This window comes from Sciurus vulgaris (genome assembly GCF_902686455.1).
Source record: "Sciurus vulgaris genome assembly, chromosome: 1".
NCBI lineage: Eukaryota > Metazoa > Chordata > Mammalia > Rodentia > Sciuridae > Sciurus > Sciurus vulgaris.
In genome coordinates this window covers 169,561,189-169,578,255 of record NC_136461.1, presented here as the reverse complement: position 1 = coordinate 169,578,255, position 17,067 = coordinate 169,561,189, and the positions used below count along the sequence as shown (strand labels likewise).

Below are 17,067 nucleotides of genomic sequence, written 5' to 3'. Positions count from 1 at the left end.
TTTCCAAAAGAGCACAGTACAGAAGGGAGGAAAAAGAGTCACTTTACAATGATACAACTGGACAAACACTACCTCAGCCAGGTAATCAAGGTCAACATCAGCAATGATAAATCATGACAGTATGCATCACCCTTAAATCAAGGTGATGAAAATGGTACTGTGGCAGGATGCAGTGACACATGCCTGCAATATCAGGACTGGGGAGGCAGAGGCAGGAGATTCACAAGTTTGAGACCAGCCTTGACAAATTAGGGAAACCCGGTCTCAAAAAATAAATAAATAAATAAAAAGGGCTTGGGATGTAGCTCAGTGGTAGAGCACCCTGGGTTCAGTACCCAATACTGGGGGTAGGGGGATAAAATGGTCCTTCACCTCTATGATGGGCCTCCTCGAAACCCTCAACCCCAGTCTAACATGAGATAAACATCATATTCCAAAAGAATTCCTAAAAATTGCTTTGCCAGCTCTCCTCAAAACTGCCAAGGTCATCAAAAACAAGGCAAGTCCGAGATACTGTCACAATCAAGAGGAACTTAAGGAGACAGGACATCTGAATGTGATGCATTCTGGATGAGAACATGGAATGATTTAAAAAAAAAAAAATGGGTAAAAACTAAAGAAACCTAAGGAAAATATGGATTTTAGCAATAATGCATCACACTGATTCATTAATAACAAATGTATCATAGAGTAATAAATGTGCCACATGAGGTGTCAGTAATAGGGGAAACTGCATGAAATGAGGCTGCAAGAGTATATGAAGCTATGTTCTATTGGCTCATCTTTTCTGCAAAACTATTTTTAAAGTCTATTAGTAAGAGAAAAAAAAAAAAAAACCCTGATTTTTATTGGGACTAATTCACCATCCTCCTATCTTTTGTCACTCTAACCTGGAGACAAAGTTCTATTATAAGATAGCCCAGGCATGACTCAAATCACCATTTACCAAGGTCCAATTCTGCAGGCCTCTGCACCGTTAGGTACTGGCTATAAAAAGATGAACAAAAGGTCCAAGACTGAGCTCGAGTGAAAAGATAATTATTGTCTTGTGAGGAGGGTACCCATAGAGCACAGAGAAAAGGATCTGAGAAGTCTATACACATAGGAGGTATAGCAAAGGCATAGAAGAAAGAAATGGGTAGGCTGAGCCTGATTTTTGTTTTATCTTGTTTTGAAACAGGGTCTTGCTATGTTGCCCAGGCTGGTTTCAAACTCCTGGGCTTAATCAATCCTCCCACCCTGGCCTCCCTAATAGCTGGGACTACAGGTGCATACCACCACACCCAGCTTGATTTCTTAAAAAACTGTTCCTTCAAGAATATTTCTGGAGCTGGGGAGATAGTTCAGCTGGTAGAGTGCTTGCCTCGCAGGCACAAGGCCTTGAGTTCGATCCCCAGTAGCGGAAAAAAAAAAAAAAAAAAAAAAGAATATTTCTGGGCCGGACAGAGGGGTGCATGCCTGTAATGCCAGTTATCCTGGAGACTGAAGCAGGAGGATCACAAATTTCAGGCCAACTGCAGCAACTCAGCAAGATGCTGTCCCTAAACAAAAAATAATTAAAAGACTGAGATGTAGCTGAGAGTTCCTGGGTTTGATCCCAGTGCAACCACCACCACAAAAAAAAAAAAAAAAAAAAAAACAAAAACCACTTCTTACCATCACCCCCACAAAAAAAATTAATGGGAATAAAAAGCATTATGTAAATGAAGCACCATAGAGGCCAAGAGTTTATTTTAGGACATATACAACAGGGAAAATATACTTTAAAAAATGTCAAAACTTCTGGCTAGGCGTAGGGGTGCATGCCTGTAATAGCTGAGGCTATTCAGGAGGCTGAGGCAAGAGGATATCAAGTTTGAGGTCAGCCTTGGCAAATTAATGAGACCTGGTCTCAAAATAAAAAGGGCTGGGGATGTAGTTTAGTGGCAGAGCACTTGCCTAGCATGCACAAGGTGTTGGATTCAATCACCAGTACAGAAAAAAAGGAAAGAAAAAGTCAAATTTTCTAAAATTATTACAAGTATAAAGAAATTTAATGTTTCAAAGTAGATGAATTTTAAAACTGGGATGACTGGGAAAAGAAAGTAAAAAAATGAACATTATAAAATTATAAAACAGATGACATTGAAAGATGATTCTTAGAGTAGGTGTCCAACAAAGGATAACTACATGAACAAAATTCTGGGAAACATAAATTTTATAAAGCAGCTTTCTATTTTGTTCAGAATGCTGAAACAATTTCTACTAGTAAGGGGGGTAGTAAGAGTAGTGAAGAGCAAGAAGAGCTAGTGCTTACTGAGCTCTATACCTTGCGACAGGTACATATAGGTACATTATAAAATTTAATCTTTAAAACAGCCCTTGAGAGGAATGTCTCATAACTTTTCTAGAAAAAACCCATGCTCAGAGGGATTGGTAACTTGGAGCAGCACAAGGTTGGAACCTAGATGATCTGAGAGGAAAGCCCATGGTTTTTACAGATCCACTAACCAAGTACTTGTAAAATGGCAGCAAACACTCTATTCCTCTACGTACAAAGCTGTTTGGGGATTGCTCTAATTTCTTCCTTACTACAATTGCACTAGGTCCATAAAACAGTCAAGGGTATGACTCAAGTTCATTTCTAGTAACAATGTCTTGCTTACAATTAATTTAGTGAACACCAGTGCTGGACACACAATACTCAAAGATTCACCCGACAGATGTTAATGACATCTCTGGTTTTCAGTATATTTTAATGATGAGGTTCACTCATATAGGTCACCAGTTTTGCTCATGCTGGACTAAAACACTTGTTGGAAGACAGCCTCCTTTTTTGTCATTATGGATTAGATCGCTAAGCTTTACGTGGTAAAAGGGTTTTGAGCGACTGCAAAAGAGAGGTAACTCCTGCCCTACCGAGAGTCATCACAAGTATTATAAATAATAAAAAGTTTCTTGAAACAGACAAGGTATGGACATTTTGATTCTATATCAACCTGGGCAGGGCTGTTCCATGTAAAACTAGAAAAATCATTCTTTGGCCAGCATCCGGAGACTGTCCTAAGAATCGAAAGGGAAAGTGTGAAAAATTATTTTGTAGGCCCGGAAAGCACTGGTTCTTATGATCTGGGGCCCTAACGAGCGGCGCAGCACAAAAGGCCTGAATAGGAAGCCGGGGTCCTTCTGGCGGGCCGCGTCCGGGTGAATCTCAGGAGGAGCCTTTGCTGAGGCCGGGGAGGGAGTGCGTCTCTCCGCCCTCTCCCACGGTTCATCTAGGCAGGACACAGAAGCGCCCAAACGACGTCCAACCCGAGCTGCCGAGGTTCCAGGAAGCTTTCAAACGGCTCCTCTGCCTCGAAGGTCTTTGTTCCGGGAGCTGTCTCCCGCCGCAAAACCTGTTTGCGGAGTATCACCCCGCACGTCCGAACTGGAGAAGTGCAAGGGGGCGCTGGGGCCGGGGCGCTAAGAGACGTAGCTAGGGGACCCCTAAACTTGAATAAAGGAATAAAGGAAAGGAAATGAGCGGGATTTGCCGCCTCCCATTAGCGAGGAGGGCGGCTCCCTCCCGCCCAAGTGGCTCGCGCGGGCTCTGCAGGGCGCGCTAGGCAGCGGGGCGGGGCAGGACGCGGCGGACCGGCGGGTTCCGGGCCTGCACGTGGTGGTAGCTGTTAATCCTCCGGCTGGGCCCTTAGAGAGTCACAACATTCGTGGGATGAGGAACGCTCCGGAATCTCTCCGGAGAGGGGTTTTGCTCTCGGGGCCCTGGACTTGAAGGCTAAGAAGAGAAAGGGAAGGAACGGCGTGGCGCGAGCGTTTCCCGCGCGGGGATTGCGGGATGCAAGTTGCAGGGTAGGAGCAGGGCGGCGGTTGAGGAAGAATCCCACCCTCGGAGAGGGTAACCCAGTAGGCGCAGCAGGGAGCAGGATGTTAGGGTTGATACGCACCTTGGCCCGCAAGCTGGAGATATCTCCCCTGAGCGTGGCCGCTTGGGATGGCAGAGCACGCCCGGGGCTGCAGCGCGCAAGAACGCACGTGGCCCGCCGCGCGCCCCGGCTGTGTTTACATTCTGCAGCGGCTCCACGTTGTGCTGTAGTTCTCGCCTCCCATTGGCCATCTTGTCATCCAGGAGCCTTGCTCCTCCCAGAGGGGCGGGCCCTCATGGTCTCCGAGTCTCCCGGGAAAGACTTGGCTCTCAGAAGCCCTGCCGCGACAACCCGGGCGCAGCACAGGTTGGCCTCCTCCTGGCCCTTCTGTACTCACTCAAGTCACCTATCCCTGAGCGAATGCCGAGATAAAACCGTAGGATGCCCCCAAGATTCGGGAGTTACTGTGGGAGGGGTCAGGAGCAAACTGGCGGGAGATGCGAGAGCCGAGCGGTTGGGAGCCAACCTGGAGGAGGAGCCTCTGCGAGACTCCTCGCTGCTGCCCGGGCGCACGGGCAGGTGAAGTGGAGCACTGGGAACGTGGGACGCGGGCCTCAGCGAGCAGACTCTGCAGTCGTTCGGGGTGCGTCCGCGCGCACTGAAGGCAGGGCGCGGTGCGCAGGCGGGAGGGGCGCGCGCGCGGACGGGGGAGGGGAGCGCGCTGTCGGAGGTGTCAGTCTGAGGCGCATGCGTGCGGGGCGGGCCCGGCCCGGCCTATATATTGGGTTGGCGCCGGCGCCAGCTGAGCGAAGCGGTAGCGAGTCTGGCGGTGAGGAGTTGCTGGGTTTAGGGGGGATGCTAGAGGAAAGAAAGCCCGGGCTGATCCACTGTGCGGGCGGGAGCCTGGAGGGAGGAGAGGTGGGAAGGCGGAAAACTAGGCGAATGGGAAGAATGGGTCTCCGAGTTCCGACCTTGGCAGGAGCCTTGGCAGGGGATGGGGAAGCGCCTTGGGGTGGAGGGCAGACCCTGAGAGGCTACGGTAAAGTCCCTCATTCCGCGGGCTTCTCTACCCAGCCTCCATTTGGGGAGCTCTTAGCGGGAGAGAGGATGGGGATCTGGGATCCCTTCACGGGAAGAAAAGTTACCGACCTGCACCATATCCCCCTTTCTTTAAACTCACTTTCTTTCCCTCCATCCACCATCTGGAGTTGGGATCTCGGTGCCCCTCTAAGTGGCGGGCAGAGCCTGATGGGTTTGGGAAGGAGGGAAAGGAGACTGGAGGACGTGACACCAGTCTTAGTTCCCTCCGCCCCCTGCTTCCCCGCCACTGCCGCTCTCCAAATTGGCGCGGAACCGGCTTCTCCACTGCGTTTCGCCTCCACAACCCCCTCTCGCAGTCGGTCCACGACGGGAGGGGGATGTGGGAGCACTGTCCCAGTTCTACTCTGGTTATACTGGGGAGAGGGTGGAGGACCCAGAAAAACTCGTTTGGGGGAGACCTGCCTCGCTGCGCGTTCAGGGTGCTGGAGGTTCTTTGTAAATTTTGAAGACGCTCCCGTTCTGTACACTTAGTTGAGGAAATGAAGGCATGTGTCCAAAATTAATTACTATGAGATAACTAATATAGTGCAGAAGACAGCATGGCAAAATGACCCAGGCCACCTTCTGAAGGACTTAACTGTAACCTCTGAATCAGCTCTAATGGGCACTTGGAGAATATGGATGACAATGTACTTAACTGGTTTTTCTCCCCCAACCCCTGCAGGAGGTTTCATACACCTGAAAGAGAATGTCAAGACGCAGGTAACATTTGTCTTGGAGACATGCTTCAAAATTAGCTGCTACCTTTGAAACACATGACTTACTAATTAAACTTCCTTCTTAAAAATTCACCGCAGTAGCCGTTTACAAGCTAAGCAGCATGCTCAGCCCAGCCAGCCAGACTCTCCCCAAGAAGTCCAGATAATCCAGCCCAAGAAGAGAAAAACAGCACAGGTGATTTAAGGGGAAAGAAAGAGAACTGGAGGAAATTTCTTCATACAGTCTTAGTTTACCAGTGGTCATTTCTGTTTTTCAGGATGTCAAAAAAAGAAGAGAGGAGGTCACCAAGAAACATCAGTATGAGATTAGGGTAATGCAGAACTGGATTGGGTGGGTTTGGGAGAAAAAAATACAGGGGAAGACAAATGAATAGAATTGTATTTTTGCTTTGCAATAGAAAGACTCCTCTGACGCTTTTATAATGTCCCCAGAGGTCAGCAAGAAAGGACTTTATATGTTCCTGAATCCAACCACAGCTGCAGAGTAAATTTGCCTTAAAGCAGCTGGTTTCTTTTTGTAAATCCCTCCCTCTTGGAGCTGCCTGGGTACCAGGGCCCGCCCAATCTGCCTGCTCTTTGTTCCCTCATACTGTAGCAAAGGGTCCTAATAGCTGCTACTCTGGCATAAACAGAATGTGAGATCACTGACAGCCTGGCATCCAGCCTTTTGCTACCTTTTCTTCCTATGTGTTATAGGACAGCACTTAGAGACAATGATTCCCTTTGAAACCAGCATTATTGGAGAAAGGGTCCCCTAAGTAAGTGATCTATTTCACTTGGTTCCATTTTTAAGGTTTCTGCCTTCACGTATTCTAAAGTATGGGAAAGGCTTAACTTTAAAAGAGTTCTTTTGTTGTTTTAATTTAAAAAGATATCCTTGCTTCTTACCTTCAGAGTGACTGGTATCTTACATTACAGGAGCATTTTGTTATTACTCTTCTCCTTCAATACCTTGTGTCTTGTATTACCAGAACTGTATTTTTATCTAAAACATCCTGTTACTTTATGAAGATCCATGAGTTGTATAGCTTTTTATAAAATATGAATGTCAAATTAGGTAGATTGTCAGCTATGTTAGCTAAAACTACAGATGGTTTAGAAATATTAACCTTCATTTATGAAAGATCCAGGACAAAAACTAAGGTTTCCTATTGCACAAATAGATCTTTTTCTTTTCATGACAGAATTGTTGGCCACCTGTATTATCTGGGGGAATCAGTCCTTGCATTATCATTGAAACACCCCACAAAGAAATAGGAACAAGCGACTTTTCCAGATTTACAAATTACAGATTTAAAAATCTTTTTATTAATCCTTCACCCTTGCCAGATTTAAGGTAAGAAAAATTTCAGTAATTTATATCAAAGATTAAATTGTACAGAATAGTGTCATGTATCATCATTTATTATAAAATAAACTTGTTCAAAAATTGCTTTCTTTACTAGTAATTCCACACATATTTTGAGTAGTGCTATTTGCAAATGACATGGGTATTTAAAACACTACAAAATTATTTTTATTTGCTTCCTGAATACTATCAGATTTAGCAGACTGAATTTTAATGGAATTTATCTAAATTAAGATGGAAGTATTTTAACATGGACAGCATTTTCAATTGTTGTGTGCTTACTGAGCTTAGTAGGGCCTATACTTCTTTTTTCTAGTCCATGAATATGACTAAGAGGTACAGCCTATATAAAACATGTACCATAGTAACTTGTATTTGACTTTAGTAAGCAAATTCATGAAATCAAATACTTAAACACATCAATTTTCCTCCCCTAAACTCTGTCCCACCCTACCCCAATTATAAGTGACCATACTGTTGATGATCTGTTTATAGGTATTAAGACTTGCCTTCACTGTGTTCATATAATTTCAATATTTAGCTTTTTAAAATTGCTCTTCAGAAAACTTGGTTATCTGAAACAGTAACCTTTTAGTAACTGTAAATAAGTGAGATGAAAAAGCACTCTTTGAAAATTACTAACTTATCATAATCAAGGTTACTGATTATTTCAGGTTTTATTTCTCATGCAAAAGAAATGGTTTCTAAAAATTAAGGTAAAATTTTTTTTTCCCTAATTTAAGAGCTTCTTTCAAATTCTAACTGAAAGTTAGATTTATGCTGTGTAAACAGTTTGTATATTACTTAGATCACATAATTTAAATTGTTTTCCCCCTTCTCATAGCTGGGGATGTTCAAAGGAGGTTTGGCTAAACATGCTAAAAAAAGAAAGCAGATATGTTCATGACAAGCATTTTGAAGTTCTGCATTCTGACTTGGAACCACAGATGAGGTCAATACTTCTAGACTGGCTTTTAGAGGTATGTTCCAGTAAAAGAAATTGCCTTTATCTCTATGTAATGGAAAATTATTCAAATGTAAATGTGCCCTCAGGATATATTATCCATTGCCAGCAAGCCATCTTTTGGGGGGTACTTCCTACAGTTGGTGGTACCCAAAGTGGAATAAAACTGTATAAATAAATTCAGGGACTGGGTGTGTAGCTTCATGGTAGAGTATGTACTTAGCAGGTTCAAGGCCCTGGGTTCAGTTCGCAGTATCAAAACAAAGGGTAAAGTCGGAAGGACACAGCCACTATATACAACCCAAGCCCAATTCAGAATTCCTGGTTTGGGCTTAGGGCCTCACTAAATTGCTGAGGCTGGCTTTAAACTCACATCCTCCTGCCTCAGCTTCCCAAACCACTAGGATTATAGGCCTATACCACTCTGCCCAGCCCTTATTTATTTTTTGAGACAGCGTCTCACTATGTTGCTGAGGCTGGCTTCAAATTTGCCTTTTTCCTGCCTTTTTACAGGTATGTGCCACTGCACCTAGCAAGGTGCTTAGGTTGTTGGGTTTTGATTTTTTTTCATTTTGGGTGCTAAGCATTGAACACAGGGCATGCGTTTTACCTGAGCTACACTCCCAGGCAGGGTTTTGACTTTTTCTGAGCATCTACTTAATGTTTTTACTTTTTATGTCACACTGATTTTTATCAGTGGTTGGGTTGTCATATCCAGTGTTTCCTGTCTTTCCTTAAATAAAATTACATATATGCAAAACCATACAAAACATAAAATCAAACAGTGTTAAAATCTGCCTTAATAACATTTTTTCTTTCTATGAATGCAAAGATGACTCAACATTTGAAAAAATCTATCAATTTATTACCATAATAGTTTAAGAAAAAGCCTAAGATCTCAGATGCAAGAGTTTTTTTTTTTTTTTTTTTAATTCAGCATTCATTCTTGATTTTAAAATAGGTAGTGAGCAATAAGTACAGTGGGTATATGCCTTTAATCCTAGCAACTAGGGGCTGAGAAAGGAGGATTGCAAGCTCAAGGCCACCCTGGGCAACTTAGCAAAATCCTGTCTCAAAAAAATAAAAGGGGCTGGGGAATGTAGCCCAGGATAGTGCAGCCCTAGGTTCAATCCTCAGTAAGGGTAGGGGGGATGGAGTGAGGTAGGAATGAGAGATTTCCTTAACAGTCATTGTTTATTAGGAACTCTATTTCTGTTCATTTCCTCATCTCCAAAATGGGTATAATTACACCTACTTTACAGTTATTCTCCCCTTTAAGGAAATGGTACTAGTTATTATTAGTAGTGACAACAGTGAAACATTTGGGCAGTTTCCACTAAAGTCAGCAACAATGGATAAAGATTTTTCTCTCCACCAGGGTTACTCAGTATTCTATATTCTTAGCCAATGCAGTAAAATATGAAAAATAACTGAGGTAAAAATGTGAAGAAAAAAAAAAGGTGGTATGGTGGCACACACCTGCAATCCCAGCAGTTCAGGAGGCTGAGGCGGGAGGATCGCAAATTCAGTCAGCCTCAGCAACTTAGCAAGACCCTGTCTCAAAAGTTAGAAAAATAAAAAAGGGCTAGTGACGTGGCTCAGTGGTTAAGTGCCCCTGGGTTCAATCCCTGCTACCAAAAAAGAAAAAAGAAAAAAAAAAAAAAAAAACCAAAAAACCTATAAAACTACTGAAGAGAAATAAGGACGATAATAGGCTTTTTTATCCTCTTAGTACATATTAAATTTTTTTTTCTTTCCTATCTTAGCTTTGGTATTCTAAAAAGTAAAGTGTGGCTTAACATTCTAAAGTCTGGTATGCTGCAATGACTTTCTAAATTGGGGAAAATCTGAGGGTAACAATGAAATGTTTGGACTCTTTCCCTAGGTATGTGAAGTATACACACTTCATAGGGAAACGTTTTATCTTGCACAAGATTTTTTTGATAGATTTATGTTGACACAAAAGGATATAAACAAAAATATGCTTCAACTTATTGGAATTACCTCATTATTCATTGCTTCCAAACTTGAGGTGAGTTCTCAAAGTTCATCCATGAATATATTGATCCCAAACTTGTTTTCCAGTTAACATATTAATCCCAGATAATACCATCATTTTTTATATTAACTCTTTAGAGTGAATGGTTTTGTGCCTTAGTACATTTTCTGAACATTATGATAGAAATGGGAAAAAAAATACAGTTCTTCTGTAGTGTCTGAGCCTATATAAGTCTCTGGTGTGGACTCCTGAGATTATTATACAGGTGAGATGTTCTGTGGATAATTCTGACAAACGAGATATCAATGCTGTTTTTATACACATAATTATGGCATTTGGATGCAATGGAATGGTCTTTGAAAACTAAAGAGCTGATGAAATGAAAGAAATGCTATGTTGGGTTAGAATAATTCTGTCAAGGCTAGTATTTTTATCTAATGGTGGTATCATGATGAAGGCAATTCCTTATTTTCCTTCCATGTAACCTCAATCTACTTTTCTTAAACATTATGAGTATCAGCAATACTTTTTGCTGCTGGTATTATTTTAAGGGTGGGAGAGAGACTGTGATCATATAATTTCCTGAACCGTACTTTCCTTCCAAATGTTTTTGAGCAGAAGGGCTATCCCCAAGTTCTGCCAAATTTGGCACATCCGTTTGTAGTTGACTCATAACTCAGCTTGTTCTTATGTGAAATCATACCATATCTTTCTAGGCTGAAATCCCGATATTTAACCTGTCCTATATGGCAGGCCTCAATCTTTTCTTTTTTGCAGTACTAGGGACCAAACCTAGAGGGTGCTCTACCACTGAACTACATCCACAGCCTGTTTCCATTTTTTTATTTTTGAGACATGGTTTCACTAAGTTGCCAAGGCTGGCTTCAAACTTGTGACCCTCGTTAGGCAACTCTTTTTTTTTTTTTTTTTTTATTAAGTGTATATATTTTTTAAATGTTGATAGACCTTCATTTATTTTTATGTGGTGCTGAGAATTGAACCCAGTGCCTCACACATGCTAGGCAAGCACTCTACCACTGAGCCATGACCCCAGCCCAGGCATCTCTTTTAATTCTTTGATCATTCTAGTCCTTCTCTGGACTAAGATCGACCTGTCAGCCAAACTGCAGTAAGTTTTTTTGTTTGGTTGGTGGTGTTTTTTTTGTTGTTGTTTTTTGTTTTGTTTTCTTTGTGATGGTGGGGATTGAACCCAGGACTTGGGCATGTAAGATACGACGAGCTCTACCCCAGAGCTATACTTGCCACCCCATATTTTTTGAATAATCATATTTTTGTACATAGTGTCTTGTTTGGTGTGACAAGACCAACATACTAGACAATCTTAAAATGAGTTTGTGTGTGTGTGGTACTGGGGATTGAACCCAGGAGTACTCTACCACTGAGCTACATCCCCAACTCTTTATTTTTAAACAGGATCTTACTAAGTAGCTGAGGCTGGCCTTTAACTTGTCATCATCCTACCTCAGCCTTCTGAGTAGTTTGGATTATAGGAATACACCACTGTTTCTGGCAGGCTTTTGTTTAACTGAAATAACTGGTTAATATATTCTAGTTGTTTATTAACTGAAATTCAAAGCCAATTCTAGGAAAATAAATCTTGATAATAGTTACCAATTTATATACCTAGATATGAAAAGTAACTAAGGTAGTTTGGGTTATAGAATAAGTTTACTAAGATTTATAATCACTTTGTGAAGTTCTTAAAACTGAAGCCTGTATGTGGTTTGTATAGAATTCTTTTAATATCAATCTCAATTGGGGCTAATAAAAAATTCCAATTTAAAGGAAATCTACGCTCCAAAACTCCAAGAGTTTGCTTATGTCACTGATGGTGCTTGCAGTGAAGAGGATATCTTAAGGATGGAACTCATTATATTAAAGGTAATAATTATGTCCTTATTTCTATGACTTTGTGACTCAGTATTTCAAAATACTATAGTCAAAACTAAGGTTTTGCGATTATTGGCATCCTGTTCTAATAATACATCAAAATAAAACAGTTGTGGCTTGGAGGGAAATTTATTTAGCCTCTTATATTCTGTGTAATGTGGCATACGTATGTACATTTATTAATGGGCATTTTTAAATTTCATTAACAGGCTTTAAAATGGGAACTCTGTCCTGTAACAATCATCTCCTGGTTAAATCTCTTTCTTCAAGTTGATGCTCTTAAAGATGCTCCTAAAGTTCTTCTACCTCAGTATTCTCAGGAAACATTCATTCAAATAGCTCAGGTATTTACACTGTTGTTGAGTATATGTTAATGCTACTGTTTATTACAGGTTTAGAGTATATATATATATATATATATATATATATAGTCTTATATGTATATATATAGTCTTATATATATAGTCTTATATGTATATATATATATATAGTCTTAAATAGGCTACACAACAAAATAATGGCATATTGAAATACTCTTGACTATAATAAAATTTGGAGCATGTAAAATTATGTCCCAATATTTGTTGTTTAATAATTCTGGACAACAAAGTTCTTAAACTTTTAAGAGTATTTCATTCTTTAGGAGTCCAAAATAGAGTTGAATACTTCTTCTTGATATAAAATGATGAAAAGTATTTTTCAGCCAGTCACTGTTAAGCTTTATATTATGGAATTATTCTGTATGATTCTCTTGTTCTCTGTATACTTGAATGCACAGGGTACCTATTTAAGTTAAATTTCATCAGACTCTAAATCACCTTATTTTGTTATAGGATCTTTTTTTAAAACTTGCATTCAAACTAATTTTTCATAGGTCAGCATATAACAAATAGTCTAACCGAGGTACCAGAGGAGGAGGAATATCCCATTCTTTCTTGCCTATTGCTTAAAATAATAACTTAAGGCTGAAGTTTTTAGCATATACATTAGTGAAGAAAATTATTTTTATTCTACATAGGATGAGAAAATCTTACCTATGGACTAGAAATAAAAGTGGATTTGGGATGAGTATTAAATTACCTAGCTTAAATTTTGTGTCCTAAATCTAACAGGCACATTATGAATACTAAAACTGAACAGCCAATATAGTAATTGGCTCATCTTGTAAAAAAGTTTCTAAGAAAGGCTTTTCAGTCAGTTCGCAGTACCTCAGATTTTCTAGGCAGTTATGCCCTTTTGATAGAGGGAGTAAACCTTTGATAAGCTGAAACAATATGGAAAGTTTATTTATCTAGAGGTACATAACAGAGATTGAGATCTGTAATCCAAAAATCTGAAATGCTCCAATTAGGAATTTTTTGAATGCTGACGTCTCAAATGGAAAATTTCACTGACCTCTTGTAACAGGTTGTAAATTACAGTCACCCTAAAAACATTTTATAAAATTCAGGCTATGTGTATAAGGTATGTATATATAAAACAAATGAATTACAGTTAAACTTGGGTGTCATCCCCAAGTCTTATTATGTATATGTAAATATTCCAAAATCCTTTTTAAAAATCTGAAATTGGAAATATTTCTGGTCCCAATTACTTCCAATAAGCTATGCTTCAGGGCTGGGGAGATAGCTCAGTGGGTAGAGTGCTTGCCTTGCATGCACAAGACCCTGGTTCATTCCCAGCACCGCAAAAAAAAAAAAAGAAAAAAGAAAAAAAAGCTATGCTTCATCTATGGTGATATTTCACTTCTCATTTCTACTAAAGTTTTATTCTACTGAACTCATTGTGTCACCTCAAACCTCTGAAATGTAGCTGTCTTACACCACTGCTACTTGTTCAGTTCTTTTACTGCCTAGATTGTACTGCTTCTTGATTTTTAAACATGTTGCATGCCAGTCTGTACATTCCACTGCAGTTGGAGGTATCTTTCTTGAAATGTAACTTTTGTGATTTAAGTCTTCCAGTAGATTGAATTATACACCTGTAGGATAACTTTCTAACTTCCTAAAGGCCCTTTATGATCTAATCTGGACCTTTAGCTACCCCCTTTTTTGAATAAGAAAGGGTACTTATTTTTCACCTTAGGTTTTCCACACTTCTTCAGTTCCAAGTCACATTCTTCTATCTCGAACATTCTCTACCTCCCAATCTTCCTGACTGCCTTCTTTAAGACACTCATGTAAGGTATCAGAAACCTTTACTACCTTTTCTAATTTGGATTAAGTAAGTACCCCTTCTGCTAATACATATCACACTGCAGCACAAGTCTTTTCCTACTCTAGTTACTCCCTACTCTAGCGTAGTTACTACCCCAAAACTTGACTTCCTTCAAGGTGATGGTTAATTTTTCTTTGAAACTTTAAGCAATTTAACAATTCCTGGCATATGGTCCACATAATATACATCAAAAATGTTAGCTAATGTTAGTAGTAACATGTAGTATTCACCCTTCTTCTAAATTACTTATACTGTCTTCATTTGTTAGCTTTTAGATCTGTGTATTCTAGCCATTGACTCCTTAGAGTTCCAGTACAGAATACTGGCAGCTGCTGCCTTGTGCCATTTTACCTCCATTGAAGTGGTCAAGAAAGCCTCAGGTAAGACACTATTTTGTTTTCTTCTTACCTGTTCACAACTTCTAATGGGACCATATGAACTTTAATATCCTACCAAAGTTAGCAGTTTAGTGATTTTTCTTCTCTCTTATAAACACCTTATAATACTGAGTCTCCACAAATCACAAAGGCCAAATACAATTTAAGTCCATTTGAAGTGAATCAACACAATTATAGTTGGGCTTTAAGAGTTCTTTGGGATTTAATAGTTTCAGTTTCATATGTACAAGATACTGGTTATACTTTTTTTTTAAAGACAGTCATATTATTTAAAAGATAGTCTGAGAGTGATAATCTGTTTTGACCTTAGCTAAGCTTACTAATTTTGTTTTAAAATGACTTTTTAAATAACTGAAGTACTTTAGGCATATATAAGAAAGTTTGTGATATACAGCCTTGAATTTTCCAACTTTTTCAATCTAGGTTTGGAATGGGACATCATCTCAGAATGTGTAGACTGGATGGTGCCTTTTGTCAGTGTAGTAAAAAGTACTAGTCCAGTGAAGCTAAAGACTTTTAAGAAGATACCTACGGAAGACAGACATAATATCCAGACACATACAAATTATTTGGCTATGCTGGTATGTCTTGTGGGTTTTTTGTTTTGATTTTGCTATCTAGTAAGCCTTGAAACTGATAGCATACTATGGAATACAACTTCAGCAGTTATAAGGAGAAAGTAATGGGCCCCATGTTTTCAGAGTGTAGAGAAGTTAATAAAATTATTTTAGCCAGGCACAGTGGTACTGCAATTCCATCAGCTCAGGAGGAGCAGCATAAGTTTAAGGCCAGCCTCAGCAACTTAGCAGACCCTGTCTCAAACTAATAAACAAAAAAGGGCTGAGGATGTACCTCAGTGATAAACTGCCCCTAGGTTAAAAAAATCCCTAATACTAAAGAACATTTTTTTAAAAACTCATTTTGAAGTCAAATCAGGATTTGTGAAGCATCTCAAGATCAATGACAATAGTCTAGGTAAGTGTTTAAAATTCCCCCTCTCACCCACACACACAGTATGCTGCAGTTAGTTCAAACCATTCAGTCTTCAGAATGACTTCACAGTTTCAAAGACATAAAGGGACCATTGTGTTTGGCCAGAATAGTCTCAAATGGATACTGGAAATCTGGTTTGACTTTGTTTCACTATATCAATGCTTTATCTTAGCTGTTAATTGCTACATGATTTCTTCACGTGTATAGGATGAAGTAAATTATGTAAACACCTTCAGAAAAGGGGGACAGTTGTCACCAGTGTGCAACGGGGGCATTATGACACCACCGAAGAGCACTGAAAAACCACCAGGAAAACACTAAAGAAGTTAACTTGGCAAACAAGTTGGAACTGAGCAAGTATTGCTAGAATTTCATACAACTGAACTAAAGTTTTCACAGGAAAATAATGCTGTGATTGTCCTTGGCAATTCAGAAGTTACACTGCCATTCTTTGATTAAAAAACCACTTGAAATTGGCCTTAAAGAAGATATTCACTTCCTGTATTAGCTGTTAAAGAAGGCCAAACATGTTTACGACTTCATTCACAAATCTATGGGAGAGAAGCCAGCGACCATTATTTCTGGGTTCAGTGTTACTATGTTTATCGTGATAAACTAAGAATTTTATCATTGGAGGTTTAGACTAGGTAAGTGCTACCTTAAAGGGTACATTAAGTGATACAATACTTTGAATCTAGCTTTTAGATTCTCAAAATTCCTATACTCTTGACTTGTGCAATTTGGTTCTTAAAAATAAAATTTAAACTTGTTTACCAAGATTTAGTTTTGTAATAAGGTGACTAATTTATCTAAACCTATAGTAGCAAACTATTATAAAACTTGAATTTTTACAAATGGTGAGATATAATGTTTTTTAACTTGCTTATTTGCCTTGACATAATACTCTTTACCAGTAAGGCTTCAATAAACATGATGGCTTAAACTACTCTAAACAGTGGGAGTACCAAAGAAATTAAAAATAAGATAAATGTTGTGGCTCCTATTTGGGGCTTTATCTTGATATAGAGGTTGCTTTATAATGACCTTTTTGTATAACACAATTTGGTGAAAAACTTAAGTACTTTTTCAAACTATTTATATGAGAAAGTCACTTTATTACTCCTAAGATATCCCTAAGGATTTTTTTTTTTTAATTTAAATTTAGTGTGACTAAGGCTTTATTTATGTTTGTAAAACTGTTAAGGTCCATTTTAAATTCCTACATTATGAGATAAGAACAGTGTCAAAGTGATAAAGATTAACACTTAAGCTATTTTCTTAAGTCAGAAAACTATTAAATGTATGCCGACAAATCTATTTATTAAAAAAAAAAGACAGAACTTGCTGTATATTGACTAGCTACTATTTACCTTAAATTAGCTTTTTTAAAGACAAAGTTCAGCCTCAGAAGTAGATTTAATTACTAAAACATTATCCTAGATTGCTAATTTGTTACCAGACATGTGAATCTCTTCTCCCTTTGAAGAAACTGTAAAGTAAGGCTACAGTTAATGTGTTAAGTCTTTTGTATAGTTTTAAACTATTTGTTTCAGTATTGTCTGAAAAGAAAAC

The 17,067-nt window shown here is 39.4% G+C and overlaps 1 protein-coding gene across 5 annotated transcripts; it reads left to right on the top strand.

Annotated features, from left to right (window-relative positions):
* The first annotated feature begins 3,706 nt into the window (after positions 1-3,706).
* Positions 3,707-16,945, top strand: CCNE2 (cyclin E2). 5 transcript variants are annotated; one of them, XM_079117031.1, is made up of 12 exons: positions 3,707-3,831; positions 5,611-5,648; positions 5,747-5,840; positions 5,923-5,976; positions 6,850-7,001; positions 7,858-7,993; positions 9,863-10,009; positions 11,783-11,878; positions 12,097-12,231; positions 14,373-14,484; positions 14,926-15,083; positions 15,703-16,945. In XM_079117031.1, the coding sequence occupies exons 2-12, from the start codon at positions 5,635-5,637 to the stop codon at positions 15,814-15,816; spliced, it is 1,212 nt and encodes a 403-aa protein (XP_078973157.1). In that variant the 5' UTR covers positions 3,707-3,831; positions 5,611-5,634; the 3' UTR covers positions 15,817-16,945. The 5 variants fall into 5 exon arrangements, with proteins under 5 accessions (XP_078973157.1, XP_078973155.1, XP_078973156.1 ...); XM_079117029.1 differs by having other exon boundaries at positions 5,744-5,840; XM_079117030.1 differs by lacking the exon at positions 3,707-3,831 and adding an exon at positions 4,306-4,488.
* The last annotated feature ends 122 nt before the right edge of the window (positions 16,946-17,067 follow it).